This window comes from Mytilus galloprovincialis, chromosome 5 (genome assembly GCF_965363235.1).
Source record: "Mytilus galloprovincialis chromosome 5, xbMytGall1.hap1.1, whole genome shotgun sequence".
Taxonomy (NCBI): domain Eukaryota; kingdom Metazoa; phylum Mollusca; class Bivalvia; order Mytilida; family Mytilidae; genus Mytilus; species Mytilus galloprovincialis.
Window position 1 is genome coordinate 45,510,786 of NC_134842.1, and position 17,580 is coordinate 45,528,365.

Here is a 17,580-nt window from a genome sequence, read left to right on the forward strand (position 1 = left end):
ATGTAAACTGTAGATAATAGATACATGTGTACTTATTTGTTATGAAAATCTATTATGAAAATAAATGAATGCGCATATTTTAACTATACTATTACTGTTTATCTTTAATTTGACAGAAATTTCAAATGCCGTTTATCGCAACTGTAGAAAAATAATGGCTGATGTTATCAAAATATATTTCAGAATCGTGCGTTTGTACATTTACTGGACATATTGAGTAGTACAGTTGGACATTTTAAGATTTTATCAAAAGTTTAAAAATTCAAAATAGATCTGTTATTATATCGTTTATTTTTTAATAAAAAAAAATATTTTAACTGTTGTGACAAACATCACGCCTCACCGTTTAGAACAATTACAACTAATTGCTAACCTTTTGAAAATTTGCTGATTCGGTACTTAGTACATATATATAAAACATCACCAGGAAAGTTATTTTCAAGCGGCAATTAATCTCTAACAAGTATCAGGTAGGTGTAAATTTTTTATTTGCTAATACATTCTGTTTAATCGTTTTTTTCATAAATGCCATGTAAAGGATAACATTTTACTGCCGATGATGTATATTTCAGTGATTCTTAAAATGTACAAATAATGTATCTCCTGTTTATGTATGTGTTGAACAAATAACGTTTTGTTTAGTTCTTAATATGATTTGTTTTAATGTTTACTTTTTTAACCAAAGAAGGCTGTTCGCGTCAAAACTATATGGTTTTGTGATGGACCTATCAACAATAAAAAAAAAGTTCAGTAAGGGTTAAGTACCTAAAAGCGTTTCTTCTTTGCCGTACAGATACAGACTTAGTACATTGACGCTAACCATACACTCTGTGAAACAGTTATATAAAATCCATATGAAATTTTTGTCACCTTAAAGACAGTTATTTGATTTAAATAAATCTGCACCATATCTTCACCTTTTTGCACTGATAGAAAGTTTTCTACGTGATCCAATTTAACGAAATTATATTGCCAATAACACTCTGATATAAGTTGACATTTGAAAACAAATATTTCACGGTTTTGTAGAGCACGATGGCGTTTCCGACAACATATGCACACTTCTGTGAAATATTGGTTCTTGGTATTTTGGCGGTACATGTAGCAGGTAATATTTTTTTCATGAAAGATTATTTAGAATGCCATGATATTCCATTTTAATAGAATTAAGGTACAAATTAAATAATTAGTTGATGTCCGGTGATTGACGGTAAGTTGTTGCATAAACATGCATTAAATACATCACATTTGTGTCTTTTTTTTTAAACCGTTTGTCTTCTTTTCGGAAATGTCTGTGTGTATGTAGATCTTTAACTTTAATATTCAAACAATTTAGTGTCCATATAAGTGACTTCATGATAAAGTATCAATGTGCATTGTCTTATGACAATTTGTCATTTTTGCTTTGAAACGATAGGCATGTCTAAGCATACCAGAATAAATGAATTAATCTTTGTACTTTCTGCTAACGCCGGCAAATAAAAACATAGACGCATTTCTATGCGGCAACACAATTAATAGGAATAATAAATATATAGCCTTTCATGCTGGTTCGAACGGTCAACATCAATCAATCAGGTGGGGGCGATACGGGAATGGAGATGGGGATGCCATAATACTGTTCCTACTGTTATTTCTGTTGTTAACGCTGTACATTACTCAGCTAGTTATGTATTCGATATTTGCATTGAATGACAAACGCATCGTAACAGTCCTAAGATTATAGCTTATCTTAGCTTAACTGTAGACTTTTAATTTGAGGCTTCTAGTAGCTCATTAAAGGAAATTTTTCTTATAGCATGTCTCAATTTTGCAATTGGTAAACTTTAAAATAAACAAATGTAACAATTGAAAGATACTATAGGTTACGCATTGTAAATATAGCTGTTCTCAAACCGAGCCGCTTTTTGGGAGATCTAGAAAATTCATAGAAAATTAATTTTGTTTACTTACTTGCTCCCAGTTATGTTCTTTGTGTTGCGTCTCACATTGACATACCTTGGACATGTTACCAGTAAATAAACATGTGAATATTGTTCATATTGAAATATGTGGTAATCCTAGTTTCGAGGTAGGGTAGTTAAAAACGTTGAAAAAATGCCGCAAAGTCCTATATTTTGACCTTTGAAAAAATTGTAGTGCACATGAAATTCTAGGAGAAGATTTGTATCAAAGCTTCATAGTAAAAATTGCATTGTCAATATTTACAGAAATGCAACGTAAAAGTAAAATATAAAAAATACAAAAGTCAGAGGGAAATGAAAAATGAAAAGTCCGTAATTATTTGGCAAAATCAAAAGCTTGAACCTCCAAACGAATGGAAAACAACTGTCATATTCCTGACTATGTACAGCCAGTCGCAAAACATTTCATTTAAATGACAACGATATGTGAATTAAACAAACAGATAAACATAAACAGGTAACAATGTCAAAAAGAGGAATAAAGCAGGCAATATTGTGTTATAGTCTTAACTGTACATTTATATAGTTTGGTCACTAATAAAATCAAACAAATATGTAACAAAGAAACATTAAATTTAACGCATACTGATTTCATTGGTTTTACAATTAAGCAAAAGAATGTGTGGACAATGTGGAGGGTAAAGATTATACTGGAACGATAAATACAACAACAAATGGACTGAAATGCAAAGATTGGTCAAACACAGGTTCCAATATGACTCTGGACACACAAAGGCTGTTGGCAGATCAGCATAACTATTGTCGAAATCCTGATAGTGACCCATTTGGGCCTTGGTGTTATACAACTGACGATGATACAGTATGGGAAACATGTGATATTCCTTTTTGTGGTATGTTGTATGCGTTTATTTACCTATTGTAGCCATCCTTCCTTTTCTGTTACCGGTAATTTTATAGATTAACTGTTTCAAAATATGACAAAAAAAAGATGTCTATATAACGTAGATAAAATATTCAATCATTACAACATGTGAAATGGACTATTGTTTGATAAACCTTTGATTTTTTTTTAACTGTAACAATTGTAACCATTTCAGTATTCATTAACATGTCTAATTGGGAATCGAAAATCCACCAAAATAATAACGGCCAGAATTTCGTATATTCTGTTGTCCCTTTTACTGTGAAATTTTTCATTCGCGAAAGAACTTATTATAAAATAATATTACTGTGACATGAAACAAATTTCAAGGGAATCACAAGTTCTTTGTTCTAACTACACTTATCTTAATTTAAAATCACTCAAGTTAATTTCAAATCGACAAGTAATGACTTCTGCTTTGCAGTAATTCACAGATGTTGATGTCTCTAATTACTTTTTTTCTAATTTAAAAAAAAAAAAAAAAAAATCAGTATAACTTTTTGGGACATGATTGGCATATATGAATATATGTGTTATGTGTGTCCCATTCACCTATAGGATTAACTTCTATATAAAATATTCTGCATCACTTAATTTATCAATTTTAAAACCTGGTGCTGAAGTTTTACATACATTTATACATCAATCACCTCTGGTCGAAACTTTTGAAATGTTAAGCATTTGTGCAGTAGAAATTTTGTTTGAAAATGATATTTTCCTACGATATATAGGTTTTTAAGAATATTTTATGGCATGTCAGTTATTAAAGAACGGTAGTGCTTATCAATCTAAATGATAACACTTCTAGTAAAATAATCAATATTGTAATGACGTCAAGGAATTCAAATCAACTAAAATTAATGATATGATGCCTGTATACATATTTTTTGCAGAAGGAGCAAGCACCCCAGGTAAGATGACATTGTAAAGTATAACTCGACATATGGACTCGGGTTGGGGAGTGGGGCTACTTTCAAAACAAACAGTGATTGATCGTGCCACCGAAATTTGTCACCTGTTCATGCTAGAAAATATGTAAATAGGTCGTAAAATCTATAAGAAATATACGATAAGGTTCCTATAACTATGTCTGTCATCTTTTTATGTGTTTTCGCCTGTTATGTCTAAATCCATGTTCTCTCTTTTTCCGCTCTCACATTACAGAACACAAAATCCAAACAATCTGGGAAAGGTACAATTTTTACCTACCCAATATATGAAAAGGTTTACCTTAACAAAATCAAAATTTTAGGAAATGGTTTAAGTACTGAAATGGACCCCCTCTCACCCCTCACGTGCACCCGCGCAATAAAACACTCATCCAATGTCAGTTTATAGGGTAAAAATGAGCTATAACTTTCATTTACTGATTTAGCTATAGCAAACGAAAAATAACCAAAATTTCCAACTTCAAGGACATTTTAAACAGAAAGTCCCTGATAGCATTATCACAATCTTAACTGTCATATTAATGATTCAATACATGCTTTATTTATTTCGAACGTGGTGAATAACACCTGTTGTTATATCTTGGTACAACTTATACTTGTATGACAAAATTCAATTATATTGAAAATGATGTGTGAGCAAAGCCCACATTCATAATAAGTAAAAATATCAAAAGGTGAGGCACATCAGTCAACATTGTAGTATAATCCTAAATACTATAAAACATATAACTTACACACATTAAGGTTAATGATGTATAATTTCGAACAACTATGCTATGACATCTATATAATGATAATTGTCTAGCAAATATCGGTATTATATGATATAAGATTTGAAATGTCTATAATAAGATTACTTGTTTACGTTACAAACAAAAATAACAGAAATTTTAAACAGACAAGATTTTCGGCGATCTATAACTGTTAAAAAAATGTAATAACTGTATGATTTTGTCTCTTGAGGAGAATTGTCTCATTTGGCAATCATATAATATCTTTTCTTTTAAGGTTACGTTTTTTAGTTGAAATTAAATGTTTGAACACAATGCATCTTTAATCCTAAACCTGTACAATTGTTAATAATAATCAGTTCGGTCTACCATGTAAGCATTCAATCATGTCTGAGGTGTTTAAATTATAATATTTTTAACATGTTAACTTCATTTTATTGAAATCCTTCAGGATGGGCCTATTGGACACATGGCTGGCAAAAATTTGAAGATTCGTGTTATCTAATCAAATACACAAAGGAAAATTGGTATGGGGCAAAGGTATAGTAAATCACTACGAAATTGTATGTCTATTGTTACAATTTGTTTTCTTGTAGGTTTGTTTATTTGTTAGCCATGACGTTGTCGTATCTATTCATTTATTTTATTTCTTATGTTTAAAGTGCCCCTCCTTTTTTTCATATATTATTAATACGATCATATTTGTATACATAGTTTCTTATGATTATTTCATCTCTTAACATAGTATGTAGTTTTCGTTTTCGTCTTTCTTTTGTTCTATTCTATCAATATAACTTATATTTCATTAAGTATAAGTAAACCGAGGTTGTCTATAGAATAATTGATAGTGCATATATGGAACGAGCAATATAAACACAGTCATGCATTTACAAACTGGTGTAAGAGGTTAATAAGACACTTTCGAGTTGTGTTCTTCAGCAGAAAAATTCGTGCATTATGCGCCCCTCTATTACATGTATTAAGACATTTACCAGATAGAGGGGACCGCCTTTAATTCTACAATTTAAATGTTCAAGCGCCGTCGTGATTGTCATTATGCAGGATAAAATAGAAATAATGTTTGTACCAAATCACAATTCTGTAAGTATAGCACTGCTGCTTACAATCGAAGGAATTTAATTTGCCGAATAATTCATGCAATAATGAATCAAATTTTATCAACCACTCGCTCAACATGGAAAGAAAGTGACGATGCCCCTTTATGCACAAGTGACCTAACGGAACTGCAACAAACTCTTAGAGGTATATCGTCTAAGGCAATAGGAATGATTCATTGATACACAAACACAGAAAAAAGACCCAAGTTGAATAAAAATGAAATATACCTCAAATTGAGAATATCTTTTGTTTTCAGTTTTACTGCAAAGACAACCTCGATGCGTATTTGGCTGAAATTAAAACAGCTGGAGAAAACAACTTTTTGATGAGTATCCTCCCAAAGCCAACAATCGATGACAGTAAGTAATTTGTGAGTCATCGCTGTGGACTCATTATCTTTCGTTTGATTCCAATATTCATAGATTTCGCAGATACAAATGAATCGAGAAAAATAAATGTTCAACGAATTACAGATTTTCCATCAGGTTGTTTGCAGACCTTTGCAAAGCACAAAATCAAATGTCCACGAAAATAAAAGTGTTCCTCCATCTCAACAAATAAAGACTCACGAATATAAATGAATCCACAGTTCTGTACCAGATTATATTCTAGCTAGAACTGGAACACTTACATATAGCTACGCTTCAAAACACAAACAGTTCACAAATGTATATGCAAAGTTTCTTGATACTTTAAGACTGTAGATTAAAATTGAATCGAAAGTAGATTTCAGTTTTTTGCTCTCGAAAATATCAAGAGTTTAGCATGACATCCATTTGCATTGAGCTAAAAGTCCACCTCGGGTTTTGAATTTGTTTGGCTGTGTTGAAGACCATTAGTAGTCGTTGGTCGGGATGTTGCCTCTTTGAAACATCACCTAATTACATTCTCAATTTTTAGCATGGAATCACTACCGGAGCACCTGAGATCATCCTTAGTTTTTGGTGGGGTTTGTGTTTTTTATTCTTTAGTTTTCTATGTTTTGTCATGTGTACTATCGTTTGTCTGTTTGACTTTTTCATTTTTAGCCATGGCGTTGTCAGTTTGTTTGACTGTCCATTTAGTATCTTTCGTCCCTCTTTTCAATATTTGATAATGATCGATTCGAAGAACAAAACTTGATTTTCTATAAAAATCTGCACTCGAAGTACAAGTATCCTATTAAATTGACCTGCGAAAAGGGATTGTTGATTATGGACATTCCGATTAGATTTTCCTCTGAGTTCAGTATTTTTGTGATTTTACTTTTTGATGTTATGTTTGTGAATGCATTTTGATTTCTTTTTTGGCAATCACGTTGATGCCCTGGAGAATAACTTTTTTAACGTGAAGTGAATGTAGTTCTCTCAATTAATAACCAGTTTGAGAATAACTAACGTGGACTTTTATTTATTCTTGCATATTTTCTTTAGCTGATCTAGAGGTTTGGCTTGGTGCAAATACTTTGAACGCTAAACGACGATACATCTGGAAAACTAGCCTCACCGACCTCGATTTTACTGATTGGGGACCCGGAGAGCCGAATGGTCGTTCTTATGAGCATTGTATGTCAACGCACATGTACAGTGATGGGAAACTTCATTGGAACGATAGGGGATGTTTAACAAAGCACTTCTTCGTCTGTGAAAAAAGGTAATTCAATAACTAATATCGGTGACACTGCATGAAAGAAACATAAACATCGCAATAAAAATAAAATAATTCTCATTTATATACACTGGAACCTGTTTTTTGAGAGACCATTTAAGGGAAACAAAGAAATGTTGAATCTTAAGACAGGTGGTCTTTTGAAAATGTACTACAGAGGGATTTAAAACAAAAAAATTCTTACATTATAATCCTGGTACCTTTGATAACTAATTACAACACATGATTTTGCTTAATGCATGTGGTCTTTTAAGCAGGTTTGATTGTAGAAACCAAGTAAGATAATGTTCGAATTCATTCCTCAACTAAACACAATGTGTATAGTTTTTGTTTTATTATCATGAATATATGCTAATACATTACTGTCGTGGAACCTAGGATGTTTGAGCGAACTCTAGCATCCTAACGGTGACATATTATGTATGTGTCTTTTAGAAGTCAGAAGACTATTTTAAACTGTTTTCGTGGGTTGATGTATGTCATATTTGTTGGTCATTTATGGTTTTGTAATAAATCATTTCGTTGGTTTATCCATTTAAATTTTACATTTTGTCATACCGGAACCTTTTATAACTGACTTGAGTTTAAATTTGTAAACTGTTGAAGGCTAATTGTTTCCTATAGTTTTTTAAACCAACTTCATCTGGAATTTGCCAGATACTAGTAGTTGTGTCTCATTGGCAATTTTACAACATCGTGATATTTATTTAACGTTTTTTAATCTTAAACCACAATTCTAGTAAATAATTTAAAAACAACATTTATTGATTCAATAGATCAACTTCAGAACTAGCTACATTACCGAATTAAGAAAACGTCCGCCATATATCGATTTTTAAATAGTGTCTGCTACATTTGCACGGCAAAACTAGGAAATGTCAACAAATGAGAGCAAAAACATGTTCTCATATACGAAAGATTATTATGCGCAAGAGGAGGGAACTACACTCAAGATTGGGCTGCGACTGTTTATGAAGTTTAAAGTTCTTAATATTTTTTTGAAACTCAAGCCATAATAGTGTCAAGTAAAACCCATCAAAATACTTGAGTTAAATATATTAGTACAATGAGCTTAAGTTTGTCTCCTGAAAAGACTTCACAATAGGAAACATATTACACTGCAAACCTTAGTTGGGAATGAGACCAGATGTAGAGTCAAACGTATAGATCGAAAACTAACAATGACATGGATTAAAAAGCACATCACCCAAATTAAAGTAAGATACACAACAAACTCTTTTGAGGAAAACGAACAAGACAACTTACAGTGTATAGAACTCAGAGTCAAGGTTAACATGTGTAAACAAATGTATTACTTATATATGTATTAACAGTATTTCATGTATATTTTCAGTGTTGGACCTTCAGGATGCGGAGAATAGGATCCAATACTGCTGACATGTCTTTATCAAAAATAAAGTTATTAAAACTTATTTAAATATTTATTTACTTATCAATGCGCCTGCGTAAACCAGACTGATTTTTTTTTCGAAGATAACTTCCAAGAATGAAAAAAGAGAGAAAAGATACAATGGTATAACTCTAAATCTTTAAATCCTATATTACCAAGGCTACAACTGTGTATTGTCGACAATCATTCAAAATCATTTTATTTTTAAATTAAAGACATAACTGACAACAGTGGGCCCAATACTTGTACCATAAATACAATCATTCCTAAAAAAAATGATGTCTATTAGTATAGCCATAGCCGTATTCGTATGTTTTAAATTATTGCGTTATTGCCTGCTCCTTCTGTTTTCATTTGAGTGTCAGTGTACGTAGCGTCTTTATGTTTACAGCATGCGGTTTTTGATCCACATATTAAATTTGATATCGATGGGGATAAATGCATAAATCTAAATTTATATACTGATTTAACAACTAAGTCAAAGTACCTTTGTATATTGTGTTCAGTGTAGCACATTTTTGTTATTCCTTCTGCGCAATTTTATTACATGCTTTTGTGGCATTTTGCAATTGGAATTTGGCAGATAGTTGTTTTATTGGCATTTATGAAACATCATATACTAGTAATGTATTTAAAGTATTTGAAGTTTAAACTAAAATTTTAGATAATAATTTAAAAAACATCTTTTATTTATATAATAGATCAACTTCATTAAAACATTATGGAAAAGTCGGACATATATCGATTTTTTAATAGTAGCTGCTACATTAATCAGCACGACAAAACAAATAACTGTCAGCAAATGAGTATATGAGAACAAAAACACGTTCTCTAAAAGATGTATTAAGAGCTGAAAATTGAGCTGCGACTGTTTATAAAGTTCATAATTCTTACCCTTTTTTGAAATTCAAGCCATAAAAGTGTCAATTAAAATCCCTTAAAACACTTGAGTTAAATGCATTAGTGCAACGCCATTAATATAAAAATTAAGATGTGGTATGATTTCCAGTGAAACAATTGTCCACAAGTGACTAAAATGACACACACATTAACAACTACAAGGCAGCACTCGCACCCGCAAAGTGGAAAGGGATTAATATAAGTTGCAAAACTTGTTTCCCAATTCACTATAAATAAATATGTTTAAACTAAACTAACTATAGGTCCTTGTACGGACTTCAACAATTAGCAAAGCCCATACCGTATGCGCATAGTCAGCAGTCTGTCTCATGAAAAGACATAAAACATGTAAAATAGGAAGCATATAACACAGTATTTTATGATGACTTTTGTTTTATTGCAAATCAAACATCAAATATATTGTAAATATACTATTAGTCATACTAAACATGCAGTTGCAAAACTGCCTTTTATGTTAATTGTCTTAATATTGTTATGCGTGGCGAAATGAAAATAGCACTTTGTTTATTTAGTATTCCCGAAGAGTTGTTTTCTATTTTGTTATAACCACTGCGGGATTCAAACACATGCTTCTGCAACATTTTGGCATACTCTTCTGCACTGTCTATAACGCCACTCGCGGACAATATCAAATGTAACTGTCATAAGACGGCCAACATCTTTCCTTATCAACTTTATTCAAGCTTGTAACACAGTACACGATGAATTATGGACCAAAAATTAAGCCCTTTGAATGTCTAGTGTTTACCAATAAATATAGTCAATATAAGGTATATAAGCAGAATACATATATAAGTAAACGAAAGCACTTGATAATGTAATAAAGACATAATGCGGCATTTATAAGATATAAGACTGTTTGGAGGTCATCAAAATGTACATGAAACAGACTATGGCAGTGACAAGAGTTGATAGTACTGAGATGGGGTATCTGCAGATAAATGACTGTGCCGACTCTGTCACTACACACAGTTTTTAAAAAAAGCTGTGCCAACAAGATAAAACAAGGGATAAATTAACTCATTGTAAATAACAGGATTGAAATGTAATTGTTGCGCCAAACGCGTGTTTCGTATACAAAAGACCCATCAGTTACGCTAGAATCAAAAAAGGTAAAAACACATCATAGACATAACTTACGGTGTATTTTGATTTGGCTTCCACAGGACAAACTACAGTCACAGATGTGCTTAACTTCAGTCTTTGTTTACGTAAATATGCAGCACATCCATCAGACCTCCAGGAAAAGTTAAGAAAGTAATATTAACCTTATCCGAGAAAAATAAATAAATAAATAACCTCAATACACTGAAATAAAAACTTACTTTAAACTGTTGAAATTAATCACATCCAAGAAGTACACGTACCGAGTCATATTATATACTTACTTAGATATAAAGTGTTTTTTTATTTAAATTTGATGAAAACTTTTATAAAGTGCAAATTATTACACGTTCAAATTATACAACAACTTTTAGAAATTAAGAAGCTTGAGGAAACAAATAATTAACACAAAAAAAATACATTTTTTTCATGACAAGTTTTATTTTTTATTTATTACACTTAGTCTATTTGTTGTTACTTCATGATATAGTACAAAAATCAACCAAAATTAATCAATTCGTTTTGGTCCCAAATGGCTTTTCAAATATTTATATAATAGAAAGATCTCAAATTATTTCCCTTTGGTGATGCATTAAAATTGAAATATCTTTTTTAACTCATCGGTGACCTCTATTTTTTAATATTTTATTCAAATAAGCTGTACTTTTTAAACTTAAAAATTGTAAAATTTAAGTGTTTTCTGTGATTAAGTTCACTTTTTATTTCGATTTTATTTTCTTATTAGTTCCACAGAAAAAAGAACCGTAACATAAATGCATGCTTCTTTCGACGGCAGAGTGTGAGCTTCAATGAACGGGGTCCCCATATTTTTCTTTTTTTATATTATTGATGAGTTGGTCAATGCTGTGTTCATGAAATCTATAATTCTGTGTATTTTGTAGGAAAGAAATAAGTATTTCCGTTTATCCAAATGACAGCTACAGATGCACGTAGAAAAGTTCTCGCTCATTCGGGTAGTGCATATTTTGCTAAGAGTAATTTTAAAGTAATTTCATACATAAAAGAAAAACTTTCAGAACGAATATTCAATAAAATTGAGAATGGAAATGGGGAATGTGTCAAAGAGACAACAACCCGAATAAATAAAAAACAACAACAGAAGGTCACCAACAGGTCTTCAATGTAGCGAGAAATTCCCGCAATCAATACATGTATGAATAAACCAAACACGATAATATTAACCAACACAATGAACAGTATATCACGTTAACAATTTTCATATCTTTATATCATGTATATAATATGGCGTTGCAATCTAATTAAAATACATCAGTAAAAGACTTTCGTGAATCTACCCATTAACATTAAGCTCAACACAGATAAACATGTTGATGTATTGTTATAGTTTGTCCTGATTACGATAACTGCATGAACTATGCCATGTTTGAACTATTACATAGGCGGATCCAGGGGTGGGGCCTGGAAGTCTGGCCCCCTTTGGTGGGAAAAATTTGATTGATTATATAGGGAATCACTGAAGCATGACTGGAGCGGGCCCCTCTTAGGCCAGTCAACGGGCCCCCCTTATGAAAAGTTCTGGATCCGCAACTGTATTTGGTCATATTAACCGTGTGTCAGCATAATTTTTCTATTATGAAATAACTAATAAATGTCATTACATCTGGGTATTTTTGGGTGGCCAAATTCATTTAAGAAATGAAAGTTAATTTTAGTTCTGTTTAAGGATAAATAGCTTAAAGAAATTGAACGTTGAATCATTGTATGAAGTTCATGATATTACTAAACTTTTAGATAATACTATTAAAATTATACTATTTATCCACCGGAAGGAAAACTGTACCAGTTAGATAACTATACATTTATTTTGTTTTGGTAACCTGTTAGGATAGTGAAAGTATGATTATATCTCAAATTTACTGTTTCTGTTCATGTTTATTTATAATTTGACAGATATTTTAAAATGTAATGTCATTTACAGAATTTGTAGAGACTATAAAAGCAATTGTAATTTCAGAATCGTGCAATGGACATTTACTTGGTACACTTAGTTATACGATTTTATCAATATGTAATATAATATTTAATTAGATTAAGATAATTATTGTATTATAGTTTGTTTTTTTGGTGAAAGGATAAGAACTATTGTGACAAATATCACGCCACCATGTTTATCACAATTACAATTGATTGCTAACCTTTTCAAACAGTGCTGATTCGATACGCAGTACATATATAAAACATCCCCACTAATGGTATTTTCAAACAGCAACAAAGCTTTCAGAAGTAAGCACAGACTACTGATGTTTTACTCTCCAAATGCATAGTGTTTTATTTTTTATTTTGTAAATTACATCTGAGAGCTAAGTATACAGTATTAATTTTCTACTCTCCAAATACATAGTGTTTTATTTTTATTTTATAAATTACATTGGAGAAGTAGGTATACAGTACTGTTTTTCTTCTCTCCGTTTTATAATCCTTCTCATTTCTTCATTAATCCTGATTTAATAAATAAGCTTATTACAATGAATTTGGTTATGAATATTATGTAGCCTACTTATCGAAAAATATTCATTTTGAGAGAGTAGACTAAAATTACAAATATAACAGAAATACCAAACTTAAACGAAAATTCAAAAGGATACCAGTAGTCTGCACTTCTGTGTTCACATGATTTATCATTGATATGGTCATAATAATTTACTACGCAAAAAGAAAACGTTATATTGAAATGCACTCATCGAATGGCTCAAAAATCTACATCTCAAATACATCAACCCAAATTGAACACTGCTCACCTTTCATTTATACTGATTGCTTTAATGCATGTTCTATTGAATTGAATTGTTAAAGGCATTATTCTAAATGTTAAACTACAAAAGAAATGAATAATATATATAAATACATACTGATTTGCTGACAAGTTTATCGAATACACAATGGTACATATTTATATCATGTAGGTTTTTAAATGGAATATACCGGATTCGGTTTCTCAGTGTAGAGAACCCTTTCCAAATTTGATATTTTTATTTAAGAACTATAAGTAATGAATTTTCGGTTAGATCGACACCTTATTAGTTGGAGTTTTCCGATCTTAGAAGCATGATTTAGAAAGATTAACCTATATTTGCGCATATACATGTTATAGGTTGCATTTTGTAAATACAGCAATGTTGTTTATTTAACGCATCAATGTAAATATAACGGAATTTGATGAGACTGTCATAAAGGTGAGAGGGTTAGCGCTATAGAACCAGGTTTAATCCACCATTTTCTACATTTGAAAATGCCTGTACCAAGTCAGGAATATGACAGTTCTTGTCCATTCGTTTGTGATTATGGATTTTCCGAATTGATTTTCTTCTAAGTTCAGTATTTTTGTGATTTTAATTTCATTTTTTTGTAAATACAGCAGTTTCACAAACCACGCCTTTTTTGGGGAGACATATCAATAGATAAATTCATTTAATAACGTACTGGTTCCGAGATATATTAAATATATGTTTAAACTCGTACAGATATAACTTGGAAATATATCCAGCATAAATTAAAACATATAGTGACTGCATTGAATTCAACGAGAAAACAAAAGTGAAGGTAGGGGTAGTATAAATTTGTTAGTACAACTTTAAACTCTTATAAAACCGGGGCTCATAAATGTTGAAAATATGCCACAAATATAAAAAAGGAGATGTGGTATGATTGCCAATGAGACAACTATCCACAAAAAAACCCAAAATGACGCAAACATTAACAACTATAGGTAACCGTACGGCCTTCAACAATGAGCAAAGCCCATACCGCATAGTCAGCTATTAAAGGCCCGATAAGACATTGTAAAACAATTCAAACGAGAAAACTAACGGCCTTATTTATGTAAAAAAATGAACGAAAAACAAATATGTAACACATAAACAAACGACAACCACTGAATTACAGGCTCCTGACTTGGGACAGGCACATACATAAATAATGTGGCGGGGTTAAACATGTTAGCAGGATCTTAACCCTCCCCCTAACCTGGGACAGTGGTATAACAGTACAACATAAGAAAGAACTATAAAAATCAGTTGAAAAAGGCTCCACTCATCAGATAGACAAAAAATACAAGTGGACGTGGCCGGATACTTATACATCCCGACACAAAAAGACACAATGAACAGATCTGAGAGTACTCGCAGTTATTTGACAGCTAGTTTAAAGCCACTAACAACTAATAAAAAAAATCATGCCTCTAAGACTAAACACTCAATCCGTACACATCCAACATACACTCGATTTAGTGTAAAGACGTCATAAACAGCCAGAGAAAAACATGACCTTGTGCAATGCCAAGTTACAGGTATCGACAGATTGTAGATCCCTGAAAATGTATATGTATATAACATACTAGTAATATTTAGTTAGCTTTAAATCTACTGATAACAATATCAATATTTATACCAATAAAAACAATATTCATGGATCTTATTACAGTGTTGAATAGGTAACCTTTTAGAATAAGTTTATTTAAAGGAGCAACAAGTTTACATGGATCATTTCTAAATTTCCAAGCACGGTTAACAACATTTCCGTAAAAATGAGGATGTGCTATCCCGTTTGAAATAACTTTTCTACAGGTACAACCAAACTTCAAAACCAAATCTTTATATCTATGGAAAAATTTAGTAAAGGTTTTAAGTAATTTATGGTAACGATATCCCTGGTTTAATAATTTATCAGTAATATATAGGTTGCGTTCGTTAAAATCAAAAACGTCACAACAGACACGGGCATAGCGAACAGGTTGTGAAATATAAACACCGTAAGATGGTGCCAAAGGAACATCACCATCTAAAAATGGAAAATTAACAATAGGGAACGAAAAATTTTAGTGTGTAGTTTAGCCTATTATTTTGACCTTTGAATAATAAGTAGCGAAAATGTGATTTAATTTCCATTCAAGGATGTAATTTATTTTTCGAAACTTCTCAGTAACAGTTTAAGCCGTAAAATGAGTTCCTGTAAGAAATTGCAGTGTTAATATTAACATAAATGCCAACTATATTGCGTGAAGACAGAGATAAAATACAAATCGATAAATATGAAATATTTTTTTCACTATAAAGTCAATGATTCGATTTCAATAAGTCTGCTCCCTGATTGATGCAGATTTTAAAATAATGACAAACTATTTCGCTGTTTTGTAGAACATGATGTCTTTTTTGACAAGATATACACTCTTCTGTGAAATATGGTTTCTTAGTGTTTTGACTGTAAATGTAGTAGGTATGATTTTATATATAACCATTAATAAAAACACAGTGATATTTAATTTTAGCAACTTTAACCTAAAATACCATAGCAAGCAGATGTTCATAGATTGATCTTCAGTTGTTATATTTACATTCATTGTCTCTTTGCTTGTTGATTTTTTTATAACATTTTTGTGTTACTATCAGTACCCTATGTGTGTACGTGTATCATATCCTTAAGTATTCAGTTATTAGGTGTTAATATTAGTCACAACATGATACTATCAATATTCGTTATCGTATGAAAAAAAATTAATCTGGCTTTTTTTTTTTTTTTTGCACTTATGCATGTTATGAGAATACCAGAATCATTTAAGGATGTTCGCTTGTCATATATTTTTTTTTATTATTGTTTTTGAGAACTTTATCTTGTCTATGATAAAGCTATGACAAGTCAAGAGAGAACATGTTCCTGCCAAAATTTCAATAACTAATATCTCGAAAATAAGCACATTGACATATATATTTGTTTTGCTCTTTAGAGTCCTTAAGTTATCCCCTATCAATATAGACTAGTGTTTTAAAAAGTTTATTATTTTGAAATTGAGAAGCAAACTCCCTAAATCCATCTGCGTACAGCTTTCACTGACATCATATAAACCTTGACACGTTTCGATCTAACTGCAACTGGCATGGGAATGCTAAACACAATTAAAACTTATAATACATATCAAAAAGAAGATGTGGTATGATTGCCAATGAGACAACTTTCAACAAGAGACCAAATGTCACAGAAAATAACCTGTAATTGTGGTTCAAACTGTCAACGTTGATCTGGAGAAAAGAAGGGGAACATGAAGGATTCTGTAGAAACGTTATGACATGATACTGTAATTGTTTTCACGATGTACATTATGTATTTTTTCGAAATCAACATTATAACATTGTTTTAGTCCTCAAATGATCGATAATCTATATACTTTACATTTATGGCTTCTATGAACTCACTTAAGGAAATTATGCGTATAGCATGTCTTATTGTGTAGCTATTGGTCTACCGGAAAAAATGTGAAATAGAACAATTTACCGCGTTCTGATTTTGATTCTTCATTAAAGCTAAAGAATGTCTGACAACTATTGAGGGTTTAGATTATACTGGAACCGTAAATTCAACACGCAGATTTTCGTGCAGGGAATGGGCAAGAGTAGCTCTCAATATGACTGAAAACACAAAACAGCTGCTAGGAGATTCACATAACTATTGTCGAAATCCTGATAATGACCGATATGGACCTTGGTGTTATACATATGATCATGAACCTGATGCAGAACAATGGGTATATTGCGGTATTCCTTTTTGTGGTATGTAGAAATGTTTACAGTTAGTAGTTTATTTCAAACCAGAAGCAATACGGCTTATGAAAAACAAAAATATATACATGTATATCATAAAAGAGTTTGGTTGTGTTTAAAGGAGGGATATTGATATCTGTTGGTGATTAACTCAAAACTATTATTATAATTGAAATTTATCTTGAAATCAAATTTTATTTTTTTACAACTTTTGTTCTTTGTTCATTATATTTAATTATTTTAATATAACGCTATGGTCGATTGAAATTACTTTATCG

General features: G+C 31.3%; 1 protein-coding gene across 1 annotated transcript; it reads left to right on the plus strand.

Annotated features, from left to right (window-relative positions):
• The first annotated feature begins 299 nt into the window (after positions 1 to 299).
• On the plus strand, positions 300 to 8,727 carry LOC143074560 (perlucin-like). Its single transcript, XM_076249957.1, has 8 exons — positions 300 to 470; positions 1,030 to 1,108; positions 2,576 to 2,815; positions 3,741 to 3,758; positions 4,980 to 5,068; positions 5,904 to 6,006; positions 7,060 to 7,279; positions 8,649 to 8,727. Exons 2-8 carry the CDS (start codon positions 1,036 to 1,038, stop codon positions 8,674 to 8,676), a joined length of 771 nt encoding a protein of 256 aa, XP_076106072.1. The 5' UTR covers positions 300 to 470; positions 1,030 to 1,035; the 3' UTR covers positions 8,677 to 8,727.
• Positions 8,728 to 17,580: the final 8,853 nt, after the last annotated feature.

Coding starts and splice junctions, on each gene's coding strand:
- LOC143074560 (XM_076249957.1), top strand. CDS start 1,036: ATGGCGTTTCCGACAACATATGCACACTTCTGTGAAATATTGGTTCTT. Junction 6,007..7,059: donor AAAGCCAACAATCGATGACA/GTAAGTAATTTG, acceptor TATTTTCTTTAG/CTGATCTAGAGGTTTGGCTT. Junction 7,280..8,648: donor TTCTTCGTCTGTGAAAAAAG/GTAATTCAATAA, acceptor GTATATTTTCAG/TGTTGGACCTTCAGGATGCG.